Below are 15,235 nucleotides of genomic sequence, written 5' to 3' on the forward strand. Positions count from 1 at the left end.
TTAAAAAAGGACTTCTTGTTGTCCTTGATCCAGGTAGCTAGTCCCAGTTCCATTTCCGCCTTGGCCTTCCTGACTGCCTCCCTGCATCCCCAAGCAACCGCAGTATATTCCTCCCTGGTGATGGCCCCTCCCTTCCATTGGGTGTATGCCTCCCTTTTAGCTAGAAGACATTCCCAGATTAAATCTACTGTGTAGATTAAATCTACTGTGCATTACCATTAGCAGTAGAATTAGTCTTCCTCACATTAAATGCTACTGAGCAGTAGAATTAATTTTCTGCGCATTAAGCGTCTCATGTAGACATGCCCCCTGATCTGTAGTTTCCATCTGAAGATGAGTGTTATGTTGGCAACCTATGAGTCCTCTGGCAGAGGGATTATTTGTAACAATAGGTTCCCTGCTATTCCCACAATTCTGCAGTTTCACCTTTGTGTTCCTTAAGAATTCTCAGGTGAATGCCATCTAGTTGTAGTGACTTATTAGTATTTAATTTATTGATTTGTTCTAAAATTTCTTCTGTTGCCACGTCAACGTGGTCCAACTCTTCAGACTTATCTACTAGGAAGGACTGATCTGGCACAGGAATCTCCCATCTTTTACAGTAAACACTGAATTTGTTTAGCTTCTCTGCTGTTTTCTTATCATCCTGGAGCTCAACTTTTACCTCCTGGTCTTCTAATGGTCCCATCAGTTCTCTACCTGGCTTCCCACTTTTGATGTTTTTAAAAGTTTTTATTATTAATTTTAGCATCTTTTGCTTGATATTCCCTCAAATCCTGTTTTGGCCAGTCCTCTTTTGCTTTTATACTTGGAGTGCCAGAGTTTGTCAGCTTTCCTGTTTTCCTCATCTGTGTATGCCTTCCATATTTTGAAGGATGCCTTTTTGCTTCTAATGGCCTCTTTAACTATGCTATTAAACCATTCAAGGGTTTTATTGGTTCACTTCGTACTCTTTTTGATTTATGATATAAACATCTCTTACGTGGTCTAATACAGTATTTTTAGAGCTTCCAAACTACCAGCAGGCCATTTACATTTTTGACTTCACCTTTCAACTTCATTCCAATTAAATTTCCTCATTTTTGTGTAATTTCTCTTCCTAAAGTTTGATATCAGTGCGGTGAACTTTCTTTTAGCTTACTCCCTCCTGCTAGATTGTCAAATGTGATTATGTTATGGTCACTATTACCGAGTGGCTCACCAACAGATCTCTCTTGAACCAGGTCCTGTGTGTTACTTAAGATTAGGTGTAGAATTGCTTCTCCTTTTGTGGATTCCAAGATAAGCTGTTCTAGAAAGAAGTCATTTATCACATCCAGAAATTTTAGTTCCACATCTTGCTGTGATAAAGTATTTATCTGGTCTATGTGAGGACAGTACTACAGTATATTCTTTTTAATCAAGGACAAAATATCTAGCCACCGGATGTCTATGTTAGGTTCCTTTCTGGTAAGTTCTTTATACTGTTACTGTCCATACTATCCTTAACATACAGTGCCACTCCTTTCAGCAACATAATATAGTCTGACAAAATGCAAACAAGTACATAAATACCAAGTACTCTATATGCCTTTTTAGGCTCCAAGCTTGCAACATGTAGCAAGTAGATGGACATGGCTGTCTCCCATGCTCTGTGGGATTTGGACCTTAGCCAGTAAGCTCGCACATTGTCTGGAAAGCACCTAGCACAACTGGTGTTATTGTTCTGTTTATGAAATGAACACAGATAAAGAACAAAAGCAAGAACAACCTGTTTTACTGAACAAAAATAATTCCTGTTTGGCTTCAACCAAAACTGAAAGTAAATTGTGATTTCATTGAAGTCAGAACTGTCTACTGCCCTGCAGATCTAAAATATAGACCTTAATATATAATTTGTCATTCTTCCTTTGAAAGCATGGGATGGGATAAGCAGTTCCACTGCTGGAGTGCTATAGGGATATCTGTCTGGTACTTAACTTGGCCATGCTCCATCTGTGAATCCCCTCCATAATCTCCACTCACCCCTACTACTCCCCAGCCATAAAATAATGCAAGATCCTGTTAAGGCCTTATATTTTCCATTGCACCAAATCAATGTCTAAAGAAGCTCAATAACAAGAGATAAGAATGATAGAGTGAGCAAGAGACTCAACAAAAATTTGTTTCTACATCTCCCAAAGACAAAGATCTCAAGATTCCAAGGCAACTGTCTGCCTAGCTGCCAGCTCCTCCATCAATGCAAACAAAAGGGATCCAAAACAAAACAGCAAGATTCCTTCCGAGTCTATGCTGGGGTATAAGCTAACATTTAACTAAATTAACTAAGGTAAAAGTCTAATTTAGGAGTGTTCTTGGGGAAAAAACTACAATTAGTCGAAATACAATATTTAACCTGTGAACTGCACACACGAGTAAACCAATACAAAAACAGTGCGAAGCCAAAGTGTATACTTCTGCCTCCTATTATGTATTTTTAGTATTATGTCAAGCGATATTACTGCCCCATAGTTTTAGACATCCTTATATGGAGAGTTAAATTTGCCTGCCACATTCAAGGGATGATCAAACACATACCACAGTGGAAACCTTCGTTTTATGACAATAGGCTTGGCTAATAAAATCAAGCTGTTAGAGATTGCTTAAAGGAGAAATCCAGATGGATTTTCCATATGTTACCAAATATTTTTTTAAAAATAATCCTTGTTTTTTAAAATTAGGTTAGGTTAAGAGCATCTCCTCCAGGAATTCACCTGCCAGGGACCTTGTATGGAGGACGGCAAGTGTTTGCAGTCACTTCCTTGGGTGCTATAGACAGCATATTAGAAAAGAAAGGATACTTTCAGGCCCTTTGCCTTTCCACTGGCTAGAGCAAGGGGAAAAGTTAGGCCAGCTCATCGGCTCTGACCTCCCCCCTTAATATTTAAGCTTGCTGAGGCCTCTTCCAAAGCTTGTTGCTCTGGATATCTGTCTTCCCTCCCTTCAGTTGTAACAAGTGTGCTTTGTTTTTTCTAACGCTGAGAGTCAGATGTGTGTGATGAACTCAACTCTTGTATGATTGCTAATTGCAAAAGGTAACCAAAATGTAAGAATTCAGGAAGTTCCAAAGAATGCTTGCATTCGAAAGGAAGTGGATAGTATTCACACTCAACCTTCAGATGACATTACGTTGTCTGTGTGTCCTCCCTCAGGCATGTTGGAGGTATGTTACACACCTCTCTAAAAGGTTAGCACACAGCAGCAGCAAACAGCACCTCCATAACTGAATTTGACTGAGATCTTAACATTCTAAGAGCTGATAGCAAGATAGTTGCTGTTTACAGCAATAAATATTTATGCATCATTACATTTGTGGCATATGTTTTTCGTTGTCATTAAAAATACAATAATTAAGATTGTAGAAAAATACTATTTTAAAAAAAAAAAAGTCTGTATAGGGCTGAAGAATTTTTTTTTCCTTTTAGCCAGGCCAGAGCTTGCAAGAGGTTTATGAATGCTCTTCCTTCCTTCTCCCCATCCCGTTATTTTTCTTGCTTCAGAGGCAGATGGGTTAGCAGTTATAAGAAAATATAAATTAAAGGTTGCTGTGGCTTGTGGCTACTGTCTAGTGCAGCTGACAAACTTAAAAGAGGTTAGCTCCAAGAGGTAGATGACACAGGGTTTTGCTGTGGGATGCTCTGCTTGCTGATGTTGCTGGGGGAGACCTGAAGTCTTTGCAACTGAGATGTCCACCCACTTGATAGCCTCCACCATACACTTCCTCTTTAACGTTGAAAAGAGAGAAGAGGTCAGGGTTAGACTAAGGAAGGTCTTTCCTAAGTGGTTTAGTTATATAAATAATACTAATCATTTTAACCCGTGAATGAAGTAATTATAAGTTTGGCAAGAGAGTTTTTTCCTTTTTTTGGGGTGAGGTGGGTGGGGGTGGGAAAAGGCAGCCAATGTTTCCATTAATAAAAGTGGCCTGCTGTTTAAATCCATCTCACTTGTCTATCACTCATTCACCTGCCTAAGCAATGATGACATAATCTGAAATGCACTGTTAAAAACCCTTGTATTTCAAGTAAATTATTTATGGAAAAGTAGCCCATTATGGTTACTAATAAATAAATAAATAAGTAAATAAATGTGTGCGTGTCTGTACATACATATATACATACACACGGTGAACACATGTATGCTTGTATGTATACACACACACACGCATGCACACACGGCTACTTTTCCATAAAGACAGACAGACTTCAAATGGCACGAGAAATGAAGTTCCCAGGTTCCCACCCTTCTGCCCCTCTCTCTCCCCTTTAAGGGCATAATGAGTTCACTTGCAAAATACTCAAGTGGTTTTTACCCCATTAAACAGAAGAAATTCCTACTACCCCACTTCAAGATTGATGAAGCAGAACTTGATGAACAAACACAGTAAGCTAATACCAGCTGAATTTTTCAAAACTGAGACTACCAAAGTACCTCAATCCTTGCCCTGCCATCACGTGATTCTAGATACGCAATTCTCAACCAGGGTTCTGCCAGATCACGAGATGGGAAGAGATAAGCAAGGTCTCAGGAAATAAGCAGATAAGCGCAGGCTCAGGTTAGTCTCTGCCTGGATGATACCCCAATCCTTATTGCCAGGCCCCTCTGCAAGAATGTAAGCACTATAATCTATTAATGAGTTTTTTTAATTGGGTGCCACACAATTCAAAAAATGAGGGAGGGGTGCCTCTTCTTCAAAAAGGTTGAAAACCACTGTTTTAGGTGGTATGGAGAATGTCAGCAGTTGAATACTCAGAGTGCTCAAACATCAGATTGCAAAGTTTGCTCGGTTTATAGCTAAATAGACTCATAGACAGGCATCAGACCTCTATGAAGGCAAAAATAAAAAAAACAAATTACACAGGACAGTTTCTCAAAGAATTTTTTTTCCTAGAACACTCACAGAGGTCAGTCTTATAAAACCAATAATTCTGCACTATTTTCCTCAAGACTCCATAACAAGACAATTTTCTTGTCCACATAAAAACAAACTAAAGTCAAGACCTCTCACACATTGCTTAGCATTTTGATCATTTGAGTTAAATAAAAAGAAAAAATAGCACCCCAAGGCATTCAGAACTGAGGTACTAACACTGAACTAAGATTCTAACAGTACTCCACCTTAATAGTTACATAAAAATGTAACAAAATAAAATAAGTACTAATGCTTTTTGGAGATGTGGGGAGCATTTTATAACTTTGTTGCTGAAGTGTGCATTCATGTCGTTTAATAGAGGTAAAATGACCTAGAAGAAAAGTGCTGGTGTTGAAGCACATCAAATATTTGTTTCATTTTGAAAAAAATAAAAAGTGAAATGGTAGCCTCATTCAAGTCCACAAAAGTTTTGTCATTGATTCCAGTGGGGCCAGGAGTCTATCAAGGGTATGTTTATTTGAAGTCTGAAGTGTAAGGGTCCTACATATGAATGTCCAACACGGTTATAATATAAAAATTTATGCTGAATTATGAAGTTCTTGTATATTTGTACCAATACGTTTTTGTTCCTCTCTACAGCCTTTTCAGTGACACTTCCCTTTTGTTGCTGCTACCTGCCAAAAGTTAAGGAGGGCATATACAGAACACAGATACATGACTGCAAACTTCTGGTGCTGTATGGCATTTCTTAGGGGTCATTTCTGTTCGTTAACTGGACCTGACATACAGAAGCCATGCTCCTACAAATACTAGAAGTTGCTAGGAAATGGGAGCAAAGCTGGGAAGGGCTGGCTGATGGCCACAATGTCTCCATAATTAGTCCCCAGACAACTTCCTCTGAAAAAAAGAGTCCTCTGGCTACATTAGTCCATATGTAGAGAAAGTCCCCACTTCTCAGTTCTTTCTTTCAGACCAGGAAAGGCACCGAATGAAGCTCCTCTTCTCTTGTTAAGCCACCTGGAGATGGGTACAGGGACACCCCATACTACCCAAAAAGAGTGGTTTACTGGGACAAACTTCTCCCAAGCCTCCATGCTTGGGAATTACAAGGACTGAGGAACTCCTTTCTAGCACTCCATGGCACTTCCCAAACTCCATGCATGGGGTCTCTAGGAGGAACATTCCTGCCCCTTTCTCTGCTCCTAACCTTTGAGCCTTAGAATGATCAGCCATGCATCCTCCCAGTACCCACCAAACCCAGTGGTCCAGAAAGTCTCCACAGGTTCAAGCTGTGAAGCTCACAACCCTTTCCTAAGAAGTTGTTATCCTGCCCTTATACTATAACTCTTATTATATTTTTGGTGTATGATCCATGTTCTGCTAGCCAACATAAGGGACATAGCACAACATATGTCCATTCTCCTCCCAATTAGATCAGTATGATGCTTACAAAAGCCCAACCAGTCTATCAAGGCTGACAGGAAGGCTGGGACTGCCCTCCTCTCCTTGGCACTGCACTGAATGCTCAGATGAATGGCATCTTCCACTACTTGGTCTTGCTCCACAGCAGATTTCAGTAGGAAATCTTGTCCCCTGATTTCACTGCTCATCCTACTCAAAGCCCAAAGCCTCCACACTAGATGTCACAAAGGAGCAAGTCCAGTCACTAGGTTTGTTGTTCCTTTACTAGATTTTTTGGGCTCCCCCAAATGCCTTATTTTTGGAGTTTCTGAGGAATCTCTTGTCCAACTAACTGGTTTTACACCTACCAGAAAGATTCCTTACTTTATACAAAACCTAGCCTGCCAAAATTTGCGGATTTTGTAGTTGGTGTGTGCACATATGTACAGGGGGTGAGGGATTTATAATGGAAACTCAATTGCTGAGCAATTACTGTCACTACATAACACATCCTAATACTACTCAGATTAAGCATTATTTCATAGAAAATGCAGCATATACAATTGGCATGTAGGACTCTATACTTTTAAGTATTCCAGGGATAGTTTTCAAAGGCAAATGCTGGATTCTTCAGATAGGTTTTATTTCTGGAGTAAGCCATGCAAAATCTCCATAAGGCTGCTGAATATAGAGTAGTCTTACTAACTATCACATCTGGCATAGAAATGCAGTTTTCCCCTCTAAGGGAAAAAATAGCCCAAATAAAGCAAAAATTACACATCTGAGATGTATGAAGAGGTATGAGGGATGGCAAGCATCTTCCTCTCTCTCAATCAAAGCAGTTTGGGCTATGTTCTTGCAGTTCAGTTAAAGATGGGTACAGCTACACCTTCTTGCAGCAGCTTACCTGAAATACTGAAATCAAGGGAAAAACAACTTACTAATAGCAAAATGTGACAATGACTGAGCCGATTTCTCGATAAAGCTTATGGTAGTGCTATATTTGGTGACTAGATGTTCCGGCAAGTCATGCCATATTGAACATTTTTTGACAAAATGCAAAGTAAAAAAAAAAAAAAAAAAATCAGTTTGTTCAGCAGTTTTTATGTATCATTTCACTTCAACTTTCAGAATTTTTTTCAGGTTTTGTTCTGATAAGAATTCACTGAAACCTGCAGAACTTTGCAAAAATATTTTATAATCAGCTGTATCAGGAACAAAAAGATTTTGTCCAAAAATTTTTCATTGGATCCTAATTAGCCCTTTATTCTAATCAGCCCATTAAGGGAAGTAAAATACTGCTCAGCCTGGAGAAAGGTTGGTAAAACTCTGACCCTCAAGAAAGAAAGGCACACACCACAATCAACTACCAGTTGTCACAGGATCCTGTCCACTTGCTTTGCTTTGCATTGTGGTTTTCATACAGTGGCACTCAACCCTGTTCAAAGTGCAAGGAAAAGACACTTACCTCTCAGTATCGAAATACGATGTAACGTCATGATTTGGAGCACCTGCAACTGCAAAATTACTGCTTCCAGTGTCAACCAGAATGTTCAACTGCAGAAAACAGAAAAGAAAGTTGAGGGGTTGCTTTCTTACTTCATAAATCCTTGAATCAAACACACAAGTGCTATCTTCAGTTTATAAACAGGTGAACATTGGTTTGGTGAATACATACAACTACAGTATTTGCACAAAATACTGCTGTTCGCAAAGACGTGAGACACGCTGTTATGGCCTTTCAGGTTGGCTCATTAATGAGAATTTATTAAAGAATTTCACTGCGAAGTGAAGGTAGGAAGAAGAGACCCGAAATACCGATATTCATGTAGAGAACACATTCAGTACTTCCCTTAAATTGCTTATATTAGCCAGGTCCATTATAAACATATCTTTCTTCTACATATCTAGGTAGCCTGCTGTGTGTAGAGATACACTTTGGTATTGTACCAATTGCTGTACAACAGCAGGTAGAAGCTCTAGTCACTGTACAAAGACGAAGGGCAGCTAAGCTTCAGGATTTTAAGATCCTTGGGGGACCCCGCTGGTCACAGGGCACCATGACGATTGACTTCTGTCAATTACTACCCTCTGGGTCCAACCACGGAGCCAATTTCCCAGCCAGTGGATCATGGTGGTCCCAAGGCCACAACTGGCCAGTTTTGCCAAGAGGTGATCATGGGATACCAGATCGAAGGCTTTTTTGAAGTCAAGATATATGACATCAATTTCTTCTCCCTTGTCCAGGTTGTTGAATAAGCTTTATTTATTTCAAGCACCACCACTACCATTTTAAAGCACAGGTACGCTTTTAAAGTAGAGCCGAGCTGAGTGGGGCGAGGGTGGGTGGAGGCTGCCTGCTGTGGGCTCTGGTATCTCCACCCTGCTGCCTTTCCCTCAGAAGCCCCATATCACATCTCCTGCCTGCTTAGCAGTGGGAGGCACAACTTGCAACTTCCACTACTACTGCATGGGCAGGGAGTGCGGGGCCAGCAGGAGGCTCCCGAGGGAAAGGCAGCAAAGTGGAGAGCCATCCCACCCACACCCCCTGGATGAGCTGCCCATGGCTCCATCCCACTCTCTGCCCCAGACCCATACACTACCTTGGCTGGGCAGCTCCCCCAGCCCTACTCTCTCCCTCACTGTGGGGGCCTTGATCTACCCCTGCCCCTTTCCTTCCATAGACTCACCTGCAGGGAGCTGCTCTCCATGCTGCCTGGCTGTACTTCTGGCTACATGCACGCACACAGTACCCCTTGTGTCTCACTCCAGGCAGCAGGACCCCTTGCAGGATAGAATGCTGCCTTTCTGCAAGGGAAAACCTGCCATTTCCCAAGGGAACCCAGGCATCTGAGGGTCCCGGCCCCACGGGGGACAAGGGAACCCAAGTGTCCAGAGCCCTGGCCAGAAGGCATAATTATGGGTAAATATTATTGGTTACAACAGAAAAAAAAGAATCCAATAACCAATAATATCATTTCTCCTTTTATCAGTGCTGATCTGATAGGCAACTGACATATCGGTGTACCTCTAGCCTTTAGAGTTCGCTTTCAAAGCTTACTCTACAACCATGAAGGCCAGAAACATTTTTTTTTAAAAAAATAGCTGCAATACATTTACTTCATTGCAGGAACTGGGTGGGGCTTTAGGTAAAACTACAGTGCAACTCTCCATGAAGTCATGAGTTGACAACTTTGTATCCTTCACAGATTCAGACTTGGAAAGCACTGCAAGGGTCTAACACCCTACTCAAAAATGCAAAACGTGTAATTTCTCTACAGTTCCAGATGAATGACAATCTGGCCTCTTTTTGGAAGCTTCTAATGAAAATGTCACAAATTCCCTGGGAAGTTTGTTCCTTACTGTTCTTAGAGTAACAAAGACTTGTTTTTGATACTTAATTTAAATCTGCCTCATTGCAGGCAGATTTAAACCTATTGTTTCATGTCCCATTCTCCGAGACAAGGTTGTCCTCCCTCTTCTATGTAGCAGCCTTTTAAACAGTTGGAAATGTTCATTTAATCTAACTTTCTCCAACTTAAACATAACTATTCTCTTAACCTTTCCTTGTACAACTTGTGTTCCTACACCCTTTTAGCATTTTTGTTGCTTGCTTCTGAAGCCTCTCTAGTTTTTCCACATCATCCTTTGATTGCAGGGCCCAAACTGCAAGTAGTACCCTAGCTGAGGTCTAAGCATTGCTGGGTAAAATAGTACCATCACCTCCTGTGTCTTACATGCTACATTCCTGTTAACACAGCCAAAAATTATGCTCTTGTCTGACAACTGTATGACACTGCTGGCTCACATGGAGTTTGATCCACCAAAGCCTCCAGATGTGTCTCAGTAATGCTACTGCGAAGCCAAACATTGCCCATTCTGCTTTTGTGCATGTCATTATTCTCCCCTGTGTAACATGTCACATTTGCCCTTTTCAAATCCATCCAAAGTTTGTCAAGAACTCCAATATGCTTTTTACTTATAGTGATCTGCTGCCTTTCGCCTGCTTTGTATTAGTTTTCTTAGCTATTTGGTCAGTTTAATTGTTAGAAAATGGCAAAGCAAAGCAGTTATTGAGCGACTCTGCCTTCTTTGTGGCTTCTGCTAATAGATCTGTAGGATCATTCACAGTTCCCTTGGTCTTACTCCATCTGACATTTAAATTGAATTGTCTTCAAATTCCGTTTTCATATCATTTTTCCCTTTCCTGTCCCGATTTTGTCCTTGAACATCTTCGCAGCTCCTTGGTATACATCCCTAGTGACTCGCCCATCTTACTTCTGACCATGTTTCTCTTGCTTTGCGGTAAGCAATAAGTTCTTGTATAGACAAATTACTCCTGAAGTTCTTCCTACCACACTGAAATAGCTTCTTGTTGAACTTCCAATATTATGTTCCTAAGGAACTGTCAGGCTTCCTGGACCCCACTATGCTTCAATTGGTCTACCCATGCAACCTTCCATGCTATGTCTGAGTTGATTGAAATTTGCCCTTTTGATGTTCAATATTCCTCCTTTGCTAATTTTGTGCTTTTTTTTTTAAAATAATCATGAACTTTATTATACTATAAACACTTCCTTCCAAGAGAGTCTTGCCTCCTTCACATCTGCAAGCAATTTTTCTTCCTTTGTCAGGAGAAGAAAGAAAGATCAACCTGTTGGTTGCTTCCTCAACTTTCTGGAAAAGAAAAGTTGTGTTCTACACATTATGAGCTTACTGGATATTGTGTGCTTTACTGTATTATTCTTTAAGGAGATATCAGGAAAGTCCATTCCCTATGCTGAATTCATTTCAACAATAGCGTGAAAAGTTACAATGAAGTATCTACATTTTTCTTCTTTGCGGAAACAATGAGTATGTTTATAAAAAGGCTATAGCAGTTTGGAAGCAACAAATGTTGCCTCACTGGGGTGCCCTATGGCTTTAATTAATTAGCATTTCTAAAGCAGTTGGTGATTCTTGACTGAGTGATGGGCACTATATAAATAGTACAAACTGTATGTAGGTGTTGCCTTGACATTAGTAAAATACATGACACTGCACACGGAGGAGGACTTTGTGGTATTTGTGATTTATTTAAAAGCATGCATGAAAGATATTTTAAAACACCAGAAAGGCTAGCATCACAGAATTCACGAATCCCTGAAAAAGGGCAAATTTACTGCCCACTACTGAGAAAGACAGCATTTACAATGTCTGGTACTCAAAGAAAAAAAAAAAAACTTCCATAAAATTACAAAGAACAGTAAAGCACATGAGTGCAGCCCACTCTGGTATAACCAGTATTCACATGACAAATAGCTATTCAAGCTGACATTCCATATCTATATGCTTATGTATAACTAGACACAGACAGCCAAGACAGACACAGACCTGTTATAATCCTCACAACAGTACTAATAACTAGTGGATTATCTGGGGATGGGTTTAAATTACCAACTTGTCTTTTTTAGGTTTGAATTCCTATTATTCCCCTTACATCTCATCATTTAAAAAGTCCTTTCACATCAATGTAATAGAGGCCTCCTCGTTGGCCAACTCAGACAAGTAGGGTAGGTCTACCAGGAAAAGTATTACACACTTATTGTCTAAGTACAGCCAAAAAGCCCAAGGCTGAATTGATTCAGTTTTTGCAGGTTAGTTTAAGCTGCATAGATTGAATCGATAAGCAAATGAACAGACATTCACTTTTGATTCTGGAAATGCAGCCCCATGCCTGTACTGGCCCAGGCCAGTACACAGCAGGCGCTAAAACGAACCTCCCTCCTCTTTGCTCTGCAGCAAAGAGCTTGGGCCAAGGCTAGCTGCCCACACTGTGAAGGGGGGGAGGGGAGAATTTGTAGGGGAGATGCAAAGTTCCCAGGGATTCTGGGGGACTGTGAGTTAACTTGAATGTGGAGGGGATCTGGGACAAAAGTGTGATAACTGATTTAGGTTAAATCAGTCTAAGTCCAATACTACACCCATCCAGGTTTATCTTAAACTGGTTTTGGCCATTTTGAAAGCAGTTTATATGCACTGAACTTCTGTTGTGTTACAGATCTGAACCAATTTCTAACCATTTATACCATTTTATGTGTAATTTCTGTCCCTAGCCATAGTGATCACTTCCTGTTGTTTGGGCCCCATTATCCAATGACCATCAAGCTTTGTCAGGAAGTGTCAGACCGAGTTAAAGTTTTTGAGAAAGCCAAGATCAGAGCAACACAGTACAGGAGTACAAAGAAAAATTATAGGTTACCAAGACTGCCTAAGGAATACTGACTGATCATGTGGAAAACATTTTTTAATAAATAACAGGTTTGTGTCCGTTTAGTTTTTGATGTATAAAGGAAAGCCTGAAGGGATTTTTTTATTGTTTTTTTCCAAGTTCAATTTCAGGCTTTTAGATATTAAGCAGCATCCAAAAAAGGTACAAGCCTAGTTTTGACTCTGAAGGTCACCTTTAATAGAGCTGTAGAACATACAATGCATGTTTATAAAGACACTCAGGCCTGCTTCCTATGCATATAACAATGGCAATTTTGATTAAATTAAGAATATCTAAACGAATGGCTGGCAATTTCGCCAGGCAAAATTTGAATGTAAATAATTTTATTATTTCTTCGCTACACCAAGACTAGATGCTGTTTTTGGTAAAAGGAGCTACAAAAGGAAATTAAGTTGTATTAGAAAATTAAAATCCTAAATTTACCTAAAGCTGCAAACGTGGACCATATTTTTTTGTGAAGAGATGGAAAAAATCCTTATATACCATGCATTTTTAGTGTGTATATCGATCTATTCTAAAGTGACCAAGACACTAAAAAAAATGCAATAATTTAATTTTGATGGGAAGTCAAATTCACTGTCAATACTTTGTTTCAGTAGTTTGTTAATACTTTGTTTCAATAGCCCCTCAAATCTTCCAGTATTTGGGTTGGACCCAACATCAAGTAGCATTTTCTGTATACTATTCCGCTTCAATACAAGACTTAAAAGGGGATGTTTAACAGTCAATTTAAAGGCAATGTTTAACAATCTATTTAAAGAGCTAAATAAACCAATAAAAAGATTCCTTCTAATATTGATCTGTCATCTTTTCCTTTTGGAAAAACATTATTCATCTGTGGTTTTCAGCCTTGTCCCACTCATTTGCGAAAACAAGTGCTGTCACTACTATGTCACTATTGATAGGGGTTATCTACACTTCATGGCTGCTAAACATAAAGCTATCAACTACCCCATCTGGAAGCCACATTCTCCCAGTTACTCAATTTCAAACTTCCTATTTTTAGGAGTGATTGAGAAGACACTCATTCCCATTTTCATCGCGTGATGCCTGTTATTTGCCTGGGTTCTTGCCTTCCTTTACAGCCTCCAAGATCACCATAAATGCATTAAACAATCTTTTCTTTCAATTTAGACTGAAGTTAGCTGGCCAGTTTCCACTCCCCCCCACCCCACCAGAGTTCTCAGTAACTTCTAGTATGAATAAAAGTTCCCAGGGACGGAAACCTCTCTCTTTCTGTGCTGCTCCTGTTTTTGACACTAGGTTAATGTAAATCACAGGCAAAGCAGTGTTGCATTTTGTTCCTCTCTGAAGGCCAGCAAGCTCTTAATTTACAGTCTCAGTGAAGATAAGGCATTTGTACTTTTTAATCACATTCTCTATGACGTCACATTCGCTTCAAATACAAACAGCTAGCTCATGAGGGGAAAACTACAAAAGGCTTTATCTTCACTAAGATTTTAATTCTAGTCAAAGGTATGCTTTTAACTCAAGTGGGGAGACAGAGAGAGAGAAAGACAGACAGAGACGCAGACCTCCTTCAGGGAATAGGACAGCTACATTCTCACGCTGTTTAAAAACTTGTTCTTCCTTGCTTTCATGATCCCTCTGTCCCGTTTTACATGCTTCAGGTAAAGGTTTGTATTCCTGCTGTATTTGATGGAGGATGTTGCCAGCCGTGGCCATTTTCAAGTCAATTGCCCAAAGCAAGAAGCACTTCAGTAAATCAGAGCAGTTTGATGTATAAGCATTTGTTTCATGGATAAGCATCTATTTGAGCAAATCCTTTGCGTGTGCCAGGGCTTGGATGAGATTACCTTCCATGTTCCTTTCAATTTCGTCACTCTATGAACCACTAAATATTTACTACACAACATGTAACATTTGATCTTACTTTACCTTCTTTCTTAAAGTTTGTTCTACCCATCTGTAATAAACGGTACTAGAAGTAATTTGTTGAATAGCACATTTGAGAAGTAAAAACTGCTAGGTTTCTAGTTAGTGATTAGCAACTAGAAATCATTTGGATAACACTTCTCGCTCTTTTTTTTCTTTAAAGCTGGTTAATAGGTAGGAAAATTAGTTGCCAATTTAAATACTGCCTTGTTTAATGCAATGATTTCTAATGACGTTATCAACCCATCTGATAAGAATTGCTTGCAACCATCATACAAAATGGGAAATGCACTCTAGAAACTATATGCTGTTTGACCAGTTGTTACGTGATATTACTGGCCTAGATTGTTCATCAGGTTTTTTCAACTTTTCATTTATGGAAGTGAATGAATATTGGCTTTTTAAAGAAACAGAAAAACAGAGTACAGTAATTCTATTATCTGAAATCAGATAATATTTACAGTCAGATTTCTTAAGGAAAAAAGTTTAAGGCTTACTGTAGAACTTATTTCTTTAAAGAGTTAAAGAAAGATTTGGGAGTATGCTTGGTGTGGAGGATCAGAGATACACATTAAAACCAAGAACATGACCCCAGGAAAAACACACTGCATGTAGAATGGAACACTGCATGTAGAATGGAAGACAGTTGTATATAGCAGCAAAGTCTACTGCAATTTATTTATAGGCAAACAAGGCCTAAATAAGGGTTAATGTAACATCCAGCTAAAAAAGTAACAGATCCAGCATTTGGGGGGGGGGGGGGGAAATCAGTTTTT

The 15,235-nt window shown here is 39.6% G+C and overlaps 1 protein-coding gene across 1 annotated transcript in view; it reads right to left on the bottom strand.

Annotated features, from left to right (window-relative positions):
- The window catches only part of BACE2 (beta-site APP-cleaving enzyme 2), a 97,120-nt gene that overhangs the window by 41,889 nt on the left and 39,996 nt on the right, over nt 1–15,235 (bottom strand). Inside the window, exon 2 of the mRNA XM_019524498.1 lies at nt 7,761–7,849. Within this exon, the coding sequence (XP_019380043.1) occupies nt 7,761–7,849 (89 nt within the window). The remainder of the gene's footprint in view (nt 1–7,760; nt 7,850–15,235) is intronic.

The sequence above is a fragment of the Gavialis gangeticus genome, unplaced genomic scaffold (genome assembly GCF_001723915.1).
Source record: "Gavialis gangeticus isolate Ggan-Ray unplaced genomic scaffold, GavGan_comp1, whole genome shotgun sequence".
Lineage (NCBI taxonomy): Eukaryota > Metazoa > Chordata > Crocodylia > Gavialidae > Gavialis > Gavialis gangeticus.